This window comes from Terrapene carolina, unplaced genomic scaffold (genome assembly GCF_002925995.2).
Source record: "Terrapene carolina triunguis isolate 2854851 unplaced genomic scaffold, T_m_triunguis-2.0 Scaffold93, whole genome shotgun sequence".
Classification (NCBI taxonomy): domain Eukaryota; kingdom Metazoa; phylum Chordata; order Testudines; family Emydidae; genus Terrapene; species Terrapene triunguis.
The window spans coordinates 27,132,163-27,145,199 of record NW_020664444.1 but is presented as its reverse complement, the minus strand read 5'-3'; the positions used below and the strand labels follow the sequence as shown (position 1 = coordinate 27,145,199).

The 13,037-nt window shown below is 36.0% G+C and overlaps 1 protein-coding gene across 7 annotated transcripts in view; it reads left to right on the top strand.

Moving 5' to 3' along the window:
* Positions 1-13,037, top strand: part of RBFOX1 (RNA binding fox-1 homolog 1) — a 216,483-nt gene that overhangs the window by 178,032 nt on the left and 25,414 nt on the right. For all 7 annotated transcript variants that reach the window (XM_026650660.2, XM_026650665.2, XM_026650657.2 and 4 more), the window contains one exon: positions 723-787. In XM_026650660.2, the coding sequence (XP_026506445.1) occupies positions 723-787 (65 nt within the window). Of the gene's footprint in view, positions 1-722; positions 788-13,037 lie in introns of those variants that run through there.

Below are 13,037 nucleotides of genomic sequence, written 5' to 3'. Positions count from 1 at the left end.
TGTGGAGACTGGGCTCTGTTTGTTAATTGGCATGCTGAGATCATTCTGAAATGGTTGATATAACACCGTGGTCCATTGAACAGGAAGCTCTGCTATTTTCACAGTTTGATAATCAATGCATCACTGCACACAATTCCTTTCAAATGTGTGTGTTTGTTTGTCTGTTTGCTTAATTGAACAGCTGCAATTACTGTTACGTACAGCTGAATGTTAATTCAAGAGAAAGAAAAGAAATTCCTTCTTAGTTATGATTTTATTTACAAATTAGAAACCTATATAAAAGTTTTAATGCAGCAAAAATTTAATTGGTTTAATCAAACACATGCAAGGTATCATATTAAATCTAAAAAAATATTGTTAGCTTTGTAGTTTATTTTCTTTTAACTGATTTGTCACAGCTTTATTAACCTGCACTACACCTCATTGGTAAGGGAAATTGCTACCTGTAAACGTAAAGAAAAATATTCTCAAAAACTTTTTTGATGAATGCAGTCCATTGATTAGCCTGATCTTTGGGTCAAATTAAATCTTAACATGCAGGAACTGATTGGGTTTGTGATCAGCTCTGCTTAACAACCTTGTGAAATATTTCATACATAGTCCAACCGTTTAATTGGACTTATAGCATGAAAAGAACATTCCAAATAATTGCTGGTAAATTTTGGAAAATATTAATTTAGACTGCTGTAGCAATGCAATTAGAATGTAAGTTTGTGTTTCAGGGTGGTTATGCTGCCTACCGGTATGCCCAGCCTGCCACTGCCACTGCAGCTGCCTACAGTGACAGGTAAGACCTAATTTACTGCTAATAAATACTTAGCATACAGGAAGTGGAAAATAAGTCTCGTAACTGTTTTGTTGCTCTGCAGATGACTATGGTGTGTAAAGTTAGGCTGTATTGTTATGAAGAGCTATAAATAGAGAGGTAATGATTAATTAAGTATCAGGCATAAGATACACACACTTTCCTGGGTTGCAGATCAGCCACTTTACTATGAGATAACAATAGTCTGTGACCCTTTTACAGCGTAGATAAATAAATGTACAGCTCCATATTGGTCTGCTGCTTAAGATCATAATTTGTCATAACAATACTTTTTCAGTTAATTTAGAACCTGCTCCTCTATGGTGTTGAGTACCTTCCATTTTCACTGACTCCTGTTGAAGTCAATGGGAGTTCAGGCCATCGAAGACAAATGATGATTCTCCCAGTTAGCTGGCTTCCAAACATTTCATTTATTTGAGTGTTTATATAAAGACAAGTCAATCTACTTGTCTTCCCTTTTTTTGAAAAAACAAAACAAAACAAAAACCCAACTTTTAAATCATGGTATCAAAATTGGGTAAATACACTGCTGACAAAGTGGAGAATTTCTTAAAATCAATGTAGCCCAATCCTGCAGACACACACTCTTAATTTTATGCAGTGTCAGTAGTTTCATTAAAGTCGATGGGATTGCTCATAGGATGAAATCTTGGCCCCACTGAAGTAGGTGGCAAAACTTCCATTGACTTCAGTAAGGCCAGGTTTTTGCAACACTGTGTAAAGTTAAGCATGTGCATAAAAAAGGATCTGGGCCTAATTTTGTAATGAAAAAGAAGAATGTACTTCTTTACTGGAAATTCATTCTTCAGAAGTTGTATCTGTAGGAAAATCTGCAGTACCCATTGATACTTTTCAAATGGTTTAAGAGTTTACAACACACAATAGAAGTGGGGCATCTATTTTGTAAAAGATAGCTATGTGTATAATTTGCTTCACAGTGTCAGAAAGAGCAAAGGACCCATTTCTGTACTTAGGACAAGAAAATCTTTCATTGAAATCAGTGAGAAATTTTCTTGCAACTTGAGTATAAATTTAGACTTGTATTAGGTGCTAAAATGGTCATTATTATTGGTTCTTTATGTTTCTGTTCCTTAAAGAAAACAACAGAATAAGAAATAGCGAAGGATTTCTTAGAATGAAGTGCTGTTAATGGATTGTGTTTTCTGAGAAAAATGGAACACAGTGTGAATGTTAAAATGCTATGCATGCATAATTGCCATTAAAAATGCTTATTCTGGTAATAAGATATATTAAAAAAAGTTTGGTGAATAAAAACAATTTGCATGTGTGGCTGAGGCATGCTGTGTGAGACAGGTAAGCAAGTTTCTTTATATGAATTCCGGATCAGTAATGTCAATCAGATATTGCTGTTTGCACCTTGTTCGTGATGTACTCTTTCTATGCAGGGTAACCTACCATATGGAGTGCTACTCAGTAGTTTTCATTTCATTTCCACAAAGGTGTGTTGTTAGCATGTTGCAGCTACGGTATTTTTTGTGAGCTTCAAATGCAAAACTAGTTCCCGATCCTAAAAAGTTTTTAAAACCAAAAAGGCAAAATCATAAATAATCACCTATTGCTAGTCCTTTTTTTGCCAGATATTGTTCAGATCTCTCTTTGTCAGTTAAAAGGGTTTGCTTGTTGCTATAATGAAAGGTTGTAGATTTATATAGTACTTAGGGGAAGTGAACAATATCAAGATGAAGCCTAAATGCTTTAATTACCAACTAATGAACCTACTTATAAAACAAACGGAAAAATCAGATACCATAAGGTAAAATATAAGATTTTTACCTATTCTGCTATATTGATAATGGTTGGCGAGAGAGAAAGTGAGTCAACCTGACTAATAAAAATAATCATGACATTGGAAAAAAAACTTAATAAAGGAAAAGATATAGTATGATTAAATTCTGTAAAAGAAGATTGAGATGGTATCTATAGTAATGCAGTAGTTACAACCCTTAATTATTTTATATGAAAAATATCTCTAGCATACTGAATTTTCAAATATACTCTTTGTATATAATTAGAATTGAAATAACTTGAGCCTGCTGCATAATTACAGGTATCTGAAATTGATTAATTTCTTTTGATTTTTTTAAATTTGGCTTCTCAGTTAAATGTGTTTACCCCCAATTGAATAAAGTTTTTTGGGTTAATTACAAAGATATAATTTTGCTTACTTTTCTCTATTGGGGAATCCTAAAACTAGTTTTAAAAAAGAAATCCTGCAAAAACTTTGTTGCATATATGAAACTATATGCAAACACGGATACCTCAAATTACAGTCAATTACAAATTTATTTGTTCATTTTATTAACTTTTCACTGAATTTTCATTAAAGGATGTGAGTTTTTTGTCAGAAAATGAGGGGGTTTTTTTAGAGTCCTCATTCCCTAAGCATTTTGCAAATTAGAATTTGGCAAAAATTGAGTTAATCTCTAATACTACATGCAAATGCTGAAATACAGGACAACCACTAGTATCCTTTCTTCTACATGTAACCATCACTTGCTGTCTTGTGCTACATATGAGTATTACACATTTGGTCACACAATGTTCATTTTTGTAGTGGATATGAGTCCCCATTCTCAGCCAGATATATTTATTGTATATGTTAATACAATGCCCAGGCAAACACTGAATGCCACCAAGCATATACTGTGATGCAGTGCTCTAGCATGGAAAGACTACTTGAAAAAAAAAGTACTGTTTGGGTCACAGATCATATACATGATGAGTGACAAGGTCCCTATCTTGACACACTGTCTTAAGTGAGGAGATGGAAAGAGTAACTGTTTGGATTGGATGCATATTTTGTTAATAGAAAAACAGGAGGTGAACAGAAAGATTTGGGAATCCAGAGTCAATACCTCAAGTCATTGGATAATCATTGGTGCTGTAGAACTGTTGTGAGGAAACATAATAGTATCCTTGTTTGTCACACTTGGAAAGATTGCTGGATATAGGCAATGAACAACAAATATGGAGAAAGAGACTAAGGTGGCAAGGAAAGATGATGAACCTTGTAAAAAAATTAAGTAGTTTTTAACAGAAGAAAGCATACATATGTAATGACAGTCAATTTCAATCAAAACTGAAATAGGCCTTATAGATTTCTCCACTCACTTATCAAACCTGTAAAAAGAGAAAAGTCGGCTTTATTTATAAAGCAATATAGTAAGAAATCATTTTACAACTTCAGGAAGGAAGCGGAGCTACATGTTTTCTCTATGCAGTCTATCACTTTATTAAATTAAACTTAAAGCTTTGAGCTTTTTGAGGAATTTGATCAAAACCTTCACATTTTTAACAGTCTAGTTTAAAATGTTTCTCAGAAATTCCTTTCCCTTCCAACTGATAAGAGGGGGGCGGGGGCACGTAGTATTTAGGTCTATATATGTTTTGTATCACTCTTGAACTTTGACCTCTAAGCTCTTAAACCTGAGAGGCTGATTAAAGGAAAACAATTTTAAAGGTATACAAAATAAATTAAAACAGATATGTTAATTTTAAGTACAGATTTTATTTGATTTTTAGGTTACATTTTAAAAAGTACTTAAAATATAGATGCTAGTAAGGCTTAAATCTAAGTCTGACTTAAAGAAAACTGGCAAAGCTATCAAATTTTATTTTCATGAGGTAGAACCAGTCAAAGCATGGCAGTGGGGCGTATCGTCATTTTGTCATTGCATGTTCACTTGATGTTGCTAGTATGTCTGTAATGCTGTATCGGATTTGACAGATCCATCACATTAGCTCAGTGAATGGCTTGCTTGAATTAAGCCCAAGGGCAGATTTATTCACATTGATTGGCTATTGGTTTTGTGTTTTATGACTTGATTGTTGCATCTCTGATCAGAATAAGAAAAATGTTCCTTTCTTGCATATTAACTTTAACAGCAAATATGTGTTTAAATATATATGGTGGTATATGAAAGCTTTTAAAACAAGTTAAGCCTTGTCTGGAAGGCAAAATTATTTTCACTTGTACTGCTTGCTAACAATATAATACTTATTTAATGATAATTATGTGTGTGTTTATGAATGTGTATCTGGGTATTCATATATACACACACTTCATCCCCACCCCCCAACCCACACACACACACACATGTAGTTGAGGTAGTTTGCTCTGAGACTTCAAAGTATTTATATATTGTCTAATTGAAATCTCACTCAAGTAAGTAGAAGGACTCCTATTGACTTCATTGGGGTTTGGATCAGACCCATAGACGCTGGAAACTGGATTTTCTTTCTATGTGTTATACAATTTGAAAAAATAAGAGATGATAGTAAGGTGTATAATAAAACATTTTACACACACAATGCACTTTGTAGTGTAAAAAAGGACCTTTTTGTTTGTTTGTTTTCGTGGTATATGTTCTTTGGACACATACAGAATTTTGTATAATACCTGGAAACAGGAAACTTATCATACAGAGGTTGTATTTTAAGATAGTCTTATCACTTCAGTGCAAAATCCCAGTTATTCCAATCTTTTTATCTTTAAAATGACTAATTTATTTATTTTTGTCAAACTGGTAACGTATATAGATACAGAAGTTAATAACGCTATCCAGCTGTTCTCTTTGATTAAGGAGTTGACAATAGTACTTGATATTTGTAATCAATAATCCCAATAATAAAATACTTAGACATATAAAGTTAACTGAAGACATGTTATCAAAGGCTGAAAAAAAAAAAAAACAATTGGTTGGCTTAGGTAGATTTAGGCAAATTGTTAAATATTTTAGGCTTTAAATATCTTTACATTTGTGAATAAATAATGAAGAAAGACAGTGTAATAATTTCATTAAAATAATGTTCCTTTTTATTGGGAATCTCACCAATTGATATATAATAAAAAATCAGGATTTAATGGCATATAAAATATAATAGTACCTTGAGCCAAAGTTTAATTTACCATTAAAGCATTTTATAGAAAGATTGATATTTTAAATAGTTGTAGTCAATATATTTAATAGGCACACTTTTTCATCAGATACAGGAGAAACACTTTCTATGGATTAATATTCTATGTAAAAATTAATAAGGTTGGACAAATGAGTTAAAAACCCCAAGACATCCCTCTAGTCCCAACTGGAATCTCCAAACCATTTTTTGAAGTTTGCCCATCTATACATGTTCACTAAGCAAATATATGCGATAATTAGAAGGATCCCAGGAAGTGGTAGGTGAAGATCAGTTATCCTAAACTGATTAACGTAGTTTGAGCATCTGTACGAATGTGCTCACACTTTGAGATTCAGTTGAGATATATTGGCAGCTTGACAGGAATCCAAAGACTGCATTCAGGTTTGCATAACATACTGTAGTCATGATATATAACATGACTTATGCAGTGCTTGGCATCTTCAAAGCACTTTTGAAACATTTAGGGCCTAATACAGTGGGAGTTGGATTGGGCCTTTACTCATTCTGATAGCCATCTGTGGTAGCTAAATATACTAGAGAGCAAGAGCAGACTTGGACTTTTACACATTAGACTCCTAGGTCTGTATTTTTACATCTATAACTACATATTCCACATTTGGCACTCAGATTATTCCATGGGCACGCTTGGCTTAGATGTGAAAATGTAGCTGTTACAGAACAGTTTGGTGAAGGAATTAGGAGGAATGTGGACAATGAGTACACGGGGAAAAAAACAGGATTTAGTTGGAAGAAAAGATTCAAGTGATAGAGCTAAAAATATAAGCATGGAGAGTGAGAGAAATTAAATCTAGGGAGTTATCTGCAGAACAAATGATAGGAGTTTACAGAAGTAAGACAACATTAATGAATTGCAAAATTATTCTGTAATAATTGGAACAGTGTGCAATCATTAAATTTTGCAGCTTTCCCCAAATAGATAAATAATATTGTATATCTTCATTTAGAAGCCATTCTCATTTAGCAGCTACCCCTTTCCTATGTAAACCACAAGGGAAAACAATTAAATTTCATACAGACTGGACATAACTAGTAGAACTACAAAGCTATATTTTACAGAGCTAATACTGATTTACAACTACGTTGCTCAAGTTTTACATGAGGTATACTGAAATCAGTGGAGTTACACTCATGCAAAGCAGGAATAATGTAGTGGTGAATCAGGTTCCCCTTTGCCTGAAGCAGTGGTGTTCGCCTTTTACAGATATATTCTCACTTAAGAGGTTGCATCATCTGTATTGGCTACTAATCCCATTCTTTGCCATCTTTGAAAAAAAGAGCTATTCTTCAGAGTCCCAAAAAGTAAGGACAAGCCTGGATTAAGATTTAAAATATAGCCTGGCACTTAGCTTGGGGGGAAAGGAAGAGAAGAAATAAAAATTGAGAGAAAAGGTAGAGGAAAACTACAGCCAATATTTCCATACATGGTTACCTGAAGTTGGGTGCCTAGGTCCGTATTTGGGCACCTAAATAGGTGTCCTGATTTGTAAAGGTGCTGAGCACCCAGTAGGGTCTACTGATTTCAGTGAGAGCTGCCAGGTGCTTGACACATCTGGAAATCAGGCCACCTATTTAGGTGCCAGATATGGATTTAGGCACCCATTTTAAAAAAATCTTGGCCTACATCAGAAAATATTTTGAGTTGTAACTTTTGAGTGGTCTTGCTTCAGTTATTTACAGATAGACACTTAGTGGCATATAGATGTGATAATGAATATATTCCTTAGGTACCTTTTAGTGTTTTCCCCCCTTTTTTAACAAAGAGAAAAAAGTACTAAAATGTATATTTTAAGAAATAGTTACATATTTACCGAATACTTTATAATGTCTTCCTCTGAATTGTTACAGAATGTTGGTGGAATATGTAATGTTGGTTTTTAGATGTGTAATATTCACCAGACTGGGTAAATGTAGAGTCAGGGAGTTATAAAACATAGATTGTCAACCCAACAGACCAAAACTGTTATTTGGTCACTGCTTGTGCCACTGCTATACTGGACCATAACAGCGCCTTTGGTCATGTCAAGGCCTAATTACAGTTTTTAATTTTCAGATCATTGACTCAATAGACCACAAAAAAGTAGATTAAAACATGCCAGATAAGTATCGTGAACCTAAGTGCCCCAACTCTGACAGTTATAAAAGCTGGGAAGGAATTTAGTATATTATGTAATGGGGAGAGAGAATAATGGAATGAGGAGCTATGAGTACAGTATAGGGTGGAAATCAATGGCAATCCAGAGCAATTTGTGGGGAGGTGAAAACATACTAAACAAGCATACTTAAAATGATATTACCTAGAGAAAGTGAACTTAAGAAAGTAGTAATTAACAATCTTACATTTATCTGCGGAAGCCCCTTTTATCTCAAAGGATCCCAAAGAACTTTATTACCTGTATATTCACAGATAAATCTCTTCACATAACTGAAATGCTGTCAGCTGTAGGATGTAGTTTTGGTAAACAGGCAGATAATCCAAGTACTGAACAGCTTAGCAAAGGATGCCAAGGAAAACCCTTGCTTTTATGAAAAGTGTCACGGGATCTTTCACATACATGCAGAACGTCATAGGACCTTTATTTTAAAGGTCTCATGCAAAGGCCCATCAACCTGTAGACCTTCATGAAATTCATTTTATCTGTCTTGGATGAGGGGTTGAGTTGGCCCTGACAAAGTATTTAATATACAATATTTTGACCATTAATTTCTCTCCTCCAACTGTAATGTAAAGTGATAAGTCAACCTGATGGCTATTATGGTGTGAACAAAGACAACATCATAAAATAGAAAGTAAAAGTGTGTTATCATACAAGTCAGAAGATAAAATAATTTGAAAGGTAGCTTAAAGAATTTGATATCACTTACCTCTGTACTAAAGAAGATTGGTAAAACCATATCATATATGAATCAGTGAGTAAATAAGGGAACTTCATGATATTATTGAGGGACAGTGATATTGCACTAAAGAATTAATATGAAATATCAGTGAATTATTATCATATATATAAAGATGACATGAAATCCATTACAAATTTCAAAAATCAATTCTATTCTATATTTTACATGAAAATGTTCACAAAGTTCTGAATAGACAAAGGGTCTGGTTCTCATTTACACTAAGGCCAATTTACACTGTTCTAGCAGTGCTCCAAAGAGTCCTTAAAATAGATGCAAATATATACTCACATTAAGGCCCCTTTATGCTGATAAACCAATATAAAATAGCCTTGGTGTAAAGAGAATCAGGCTCAACATTTTCAAATGTGGATGCTTAAATTTAGATACCTAAGTGGCCTGATGTTCAAAGATGCTGAGCAGCCACAACTCCTATTGACTTCAGTGGGAGTTGCAGACTCTCAGCACTTCTGAAAATCAGGTCACTCATTTAGTTGTCCACATATGGATTGAGGTGCCTTATTTTAAGCACCCAAGTTTGAAAATATTTACCATAGTCAAAATGCCAAAATAATTAGGGTATAATCCTGCTCTTATTGACGACAGACCAAGTTGTTGGTATTTATTCTTAAAGCACTACTCCTTAGTCCTTTAATACAAATATCTGCCATTGACATAATTTTGGATACAGTTCTGCACATGCACAGAAATCCCACTGAAATATTAAGGAAAATATTACTTAATATTACACCTCTACCCCGATATAACGCTGTCCTCAGGAGCCGAAAAATCTTACCACATTATAGGTGAAACCATGTTATATCAAACTTGCTTTGATCCGCCGGAGTGCGCAGCCCCGCCCCCCCGGAGCGCTGCTTTACCGCGTTATATCAGAATTCGTGTTATATCAGGTCGCGTTATATCGGGGTAGAGGTGTACTTTGACTGTGGGTCAAAAATGTGTAAGTGTCAAAAAATAAAGCATGTTTACAGAAACTTTGGTGAGAGAATAGTTATAGAAATTTCAGCAGTTGTTAATTTAAGCAAATTCTGTCCAAATTCTGACAAAATCTTTGAAATTTAAATTGGGATGGTAAGTTTCCCTTATTGCTGCACCATATTCTCACCGCTCTTGAGAATTCACATTTCAGCAACTTTGTAAAAGAGAATTTTCCCCCCTCTTGCCACAATTTTTTTGTTGAAAGTGAAAGGCGCTTTTAGTAGTGAAAATCTCTCCTTTCTGGGACAGTGGTGGCATTAGGCACCTGCAACCCATGCAATTACAGGGACCTGTGAGGCAGCAAGAGGCCGCCTGAAAGTCAGGTCTGGCCTGCTGGGAGTCAGCTGCTCTATCTGCTCAGTGCTGCCCAGGGCTCAAAATGCTGGGCTCTACACAGTGTGACCTTGCCCGCTCCCAAGGGACAAATGCCGCCACTGTTCGGGCTGAAATTGAAGCACTCCTGCCTGGTTCACATTCACAAAATTGTGTGCAGGAACCACCTGAAGGGACATCTCTTGACTCCACTAGGTCTCCTCTACTCTCCCTGGTGCTTGGCTCCTGCTAGAACCATAATACTGTTGACTAGATCCCCCTGCAGCTGTTCAGTACCAGCCACTGAGGGGACCTAGACAGAAGTAATACAGAGGCATTAATTTGATTGCTTCACTTGGCAAGAAGAGGGGCTCTTCTTTCAACATGAGGCAATACTCCCCACATACTACATTATTACAGTACTGGATTTTGGTGCAGAAATCCATATACAGGGCCTCCACCTCTTCTAGCCTCACTTCAAAATCTACAAAAGGACATCCCCCAGGAGGGGAAGAATGGCGGCAAACTTGGGTGACATTCCTTTACTTCCAGACTGAAAGTGGGAGATCCAGGTGCAGAACATCATGGTAGTTTTCACATCTGAATAGTTGTGAAACAAAAACAGTCACTTCCTATGTCCCCCTACCCCATCTTAGTCACATTTGTCAGGTTTGTCAGTGAACTCCTTGGGTAAAAATTGTCTGGTACAAACGAGATTAGTATGATAGTAAAGATTTTCCCAGTGTAATTCAATTCAACCAACTTTCTTGGATACCGCTGGATGAATACAAGCCAAGAAAAGATCTGTTTTGTTTATAATTTACTTTGACTTCATTTGAGAGAGTATTTGATTTCTGGGTATAACTGTAAAGTTGTTAAGTTGTCTCCATGTATTGTGATTTAAATGCTACAAGTATGATAATGGACTTTGATCTTACAGTTACTGGAAATATAAAACAAGATAATAGCAAAGTCAGCATTCTTACAACACATATTAAACTAAATGTCAGCATGTTGCAGTCCTTTAATAGCCTTGATACTGAAATTCAGGAGAAGGAAGAGGGAGGAATTCTTCATAAAAGGATTTTAGACAGAGATTCTGAAACCTTTCTCTGTAAATTATTGTTAAGAACACTATTCAGCCATCCAACCATCAGTCTGGTTGGAATTCTCCCTAACAAACAAACAAACAAAACCCTGAAAGTTTTAGAGCATGCAGAAAACCTAAAGTATTTAAAATAATTTCATTTAGAAATGTATAAATCTCAGATCACACTTATGGGCTGTCATTGCCACTGATACAGAGGGCCATATCCTCAACTGGAGTAAATTGGCATCATTCCATTAAAGTCATTAGCTTCAAAGGAGCTGCATCAATTTACAACAGCTGAGAAACTGGTCCATAAAACCTAACTACTGACCTTTTGTGTTAGTAAAACCCTTGCTGCTTTTTACCAGAGAAGGGCTGCTAATGGCAGATAGGCTAATACTTCCCACTGTAATTTCTGCTCAATACTGTATTTGTTTCAGTTCTAATCTGCTATGTATTGTTGCTATGCACTGTTTCCCACAGTTGCCATGTTACATTCAGAGGTGGCTACACTTCAGTGACAAGGAAAGTGATTCGGGTATAGTTTATAAAGTCAGTGACTAAAGTTCAAGAGCTCCTGTGAGTTTGAGCCCTATTTGTTAGACAGTTCTAATGGTTTATGTTTATACATTTTTCTTTTATGCTTTGTATTTCATAGGGCTATTGTAATTTTGTGTGTGCGCGCCCACAGTCCTTGAAGCCTTTAAACCCTTCCTGTCTTCTACAGAGGTTTCTGTCTCTCACCAAACAGAATTTACCCTGGTAGAACAGGAGGGATTGTAAGGTTCTAGGAGTGTTGGGTTAATTTTTTGTGCTTGTTAAAGATTTCTTTTTAATGTAATGCTACATACTAAATCTAACAGATTACAGTACAACCCCTACAAAGTAACATCAAGGGCCAAATTGTGGCCTAGGCATATAAGAGAAGGTAGGGCACATACAATCCTTCATGGCCACACAGGGTTTTAAGCAGGGTTGTATGTGCCCTACCTGCCTCTCTGCTACAGACTTGGAGAGAGAGAGAGAGAGGAATTGCACACACATAACCCCCCAACAGAGAGATGGGCAGGGAGTGGGCAAAGACTTGTGCAGCTGAACTGTCACGGGTGTAGTAATCTACTATTAGGAAAAGTCAGTAGCAAATTACCGCTCTCGAAGAAGGAAAGGGGGAACAGACAAGGAAAGGTGCCTGAAATAGAATTCTTTCCCTGGGGTGGTGAAGCTACATCCAACGTTTACACGGGGCAGATTGCATAGGCACAATCTAGCCTGAAAATGGGGTGGATTAAGGCCAAATGGCACCTCAATCCACCAAATCATGTAGGTACCTGGGACTCTTGCTCCCAACCTGTTAGCCTCCTGCATCCCAGACAGTGCCTTCTATGCAGATCTTTTCCTTCCCCCAAATGAGCCATTGCCTGTCACTTCTGAGCCCTCAGTCTTCCTCCTTAAAGGAGCCCAGTGCTGTTTACACCAACAAAGGACCAGCTGGCAGCAGTTAGCTGTGCCCTACATCATCACCTACATTACAGTAATCTTCTGCTGTTTGATCCCCATTTTACCTTAATCTGCCACTTGGTTTGGGAGATATGCTGAAGTTGTACTTGTGCATAATTACATGCAACTAAGCAGCAGAGCATGGTGAATGGTGTAAAAATGTTTCCACAAACCTTCATTCACATTTTTAAATGAAGGGACACTCCCTTCCTGCAGCACATTGTGGGATTCTAAAACTCCAGAATTGTATCAAAAAAATCAGAATGGAATTTCTGTGGCTATGCTCACACCCTTTGATGTTCGCAGTCTGTGAAATGTCTAGTGAACAAGATTCCTGGCATGAATGTTTGAGAGGAGAGAGAATTTTAAGAGAACATTGGTAAAATTGGCAGAAAACAGATTTTAAATTCGTAAGTGTACTTGCACTGGAAATCTGATTCTAATAGCTAACTTCATTTT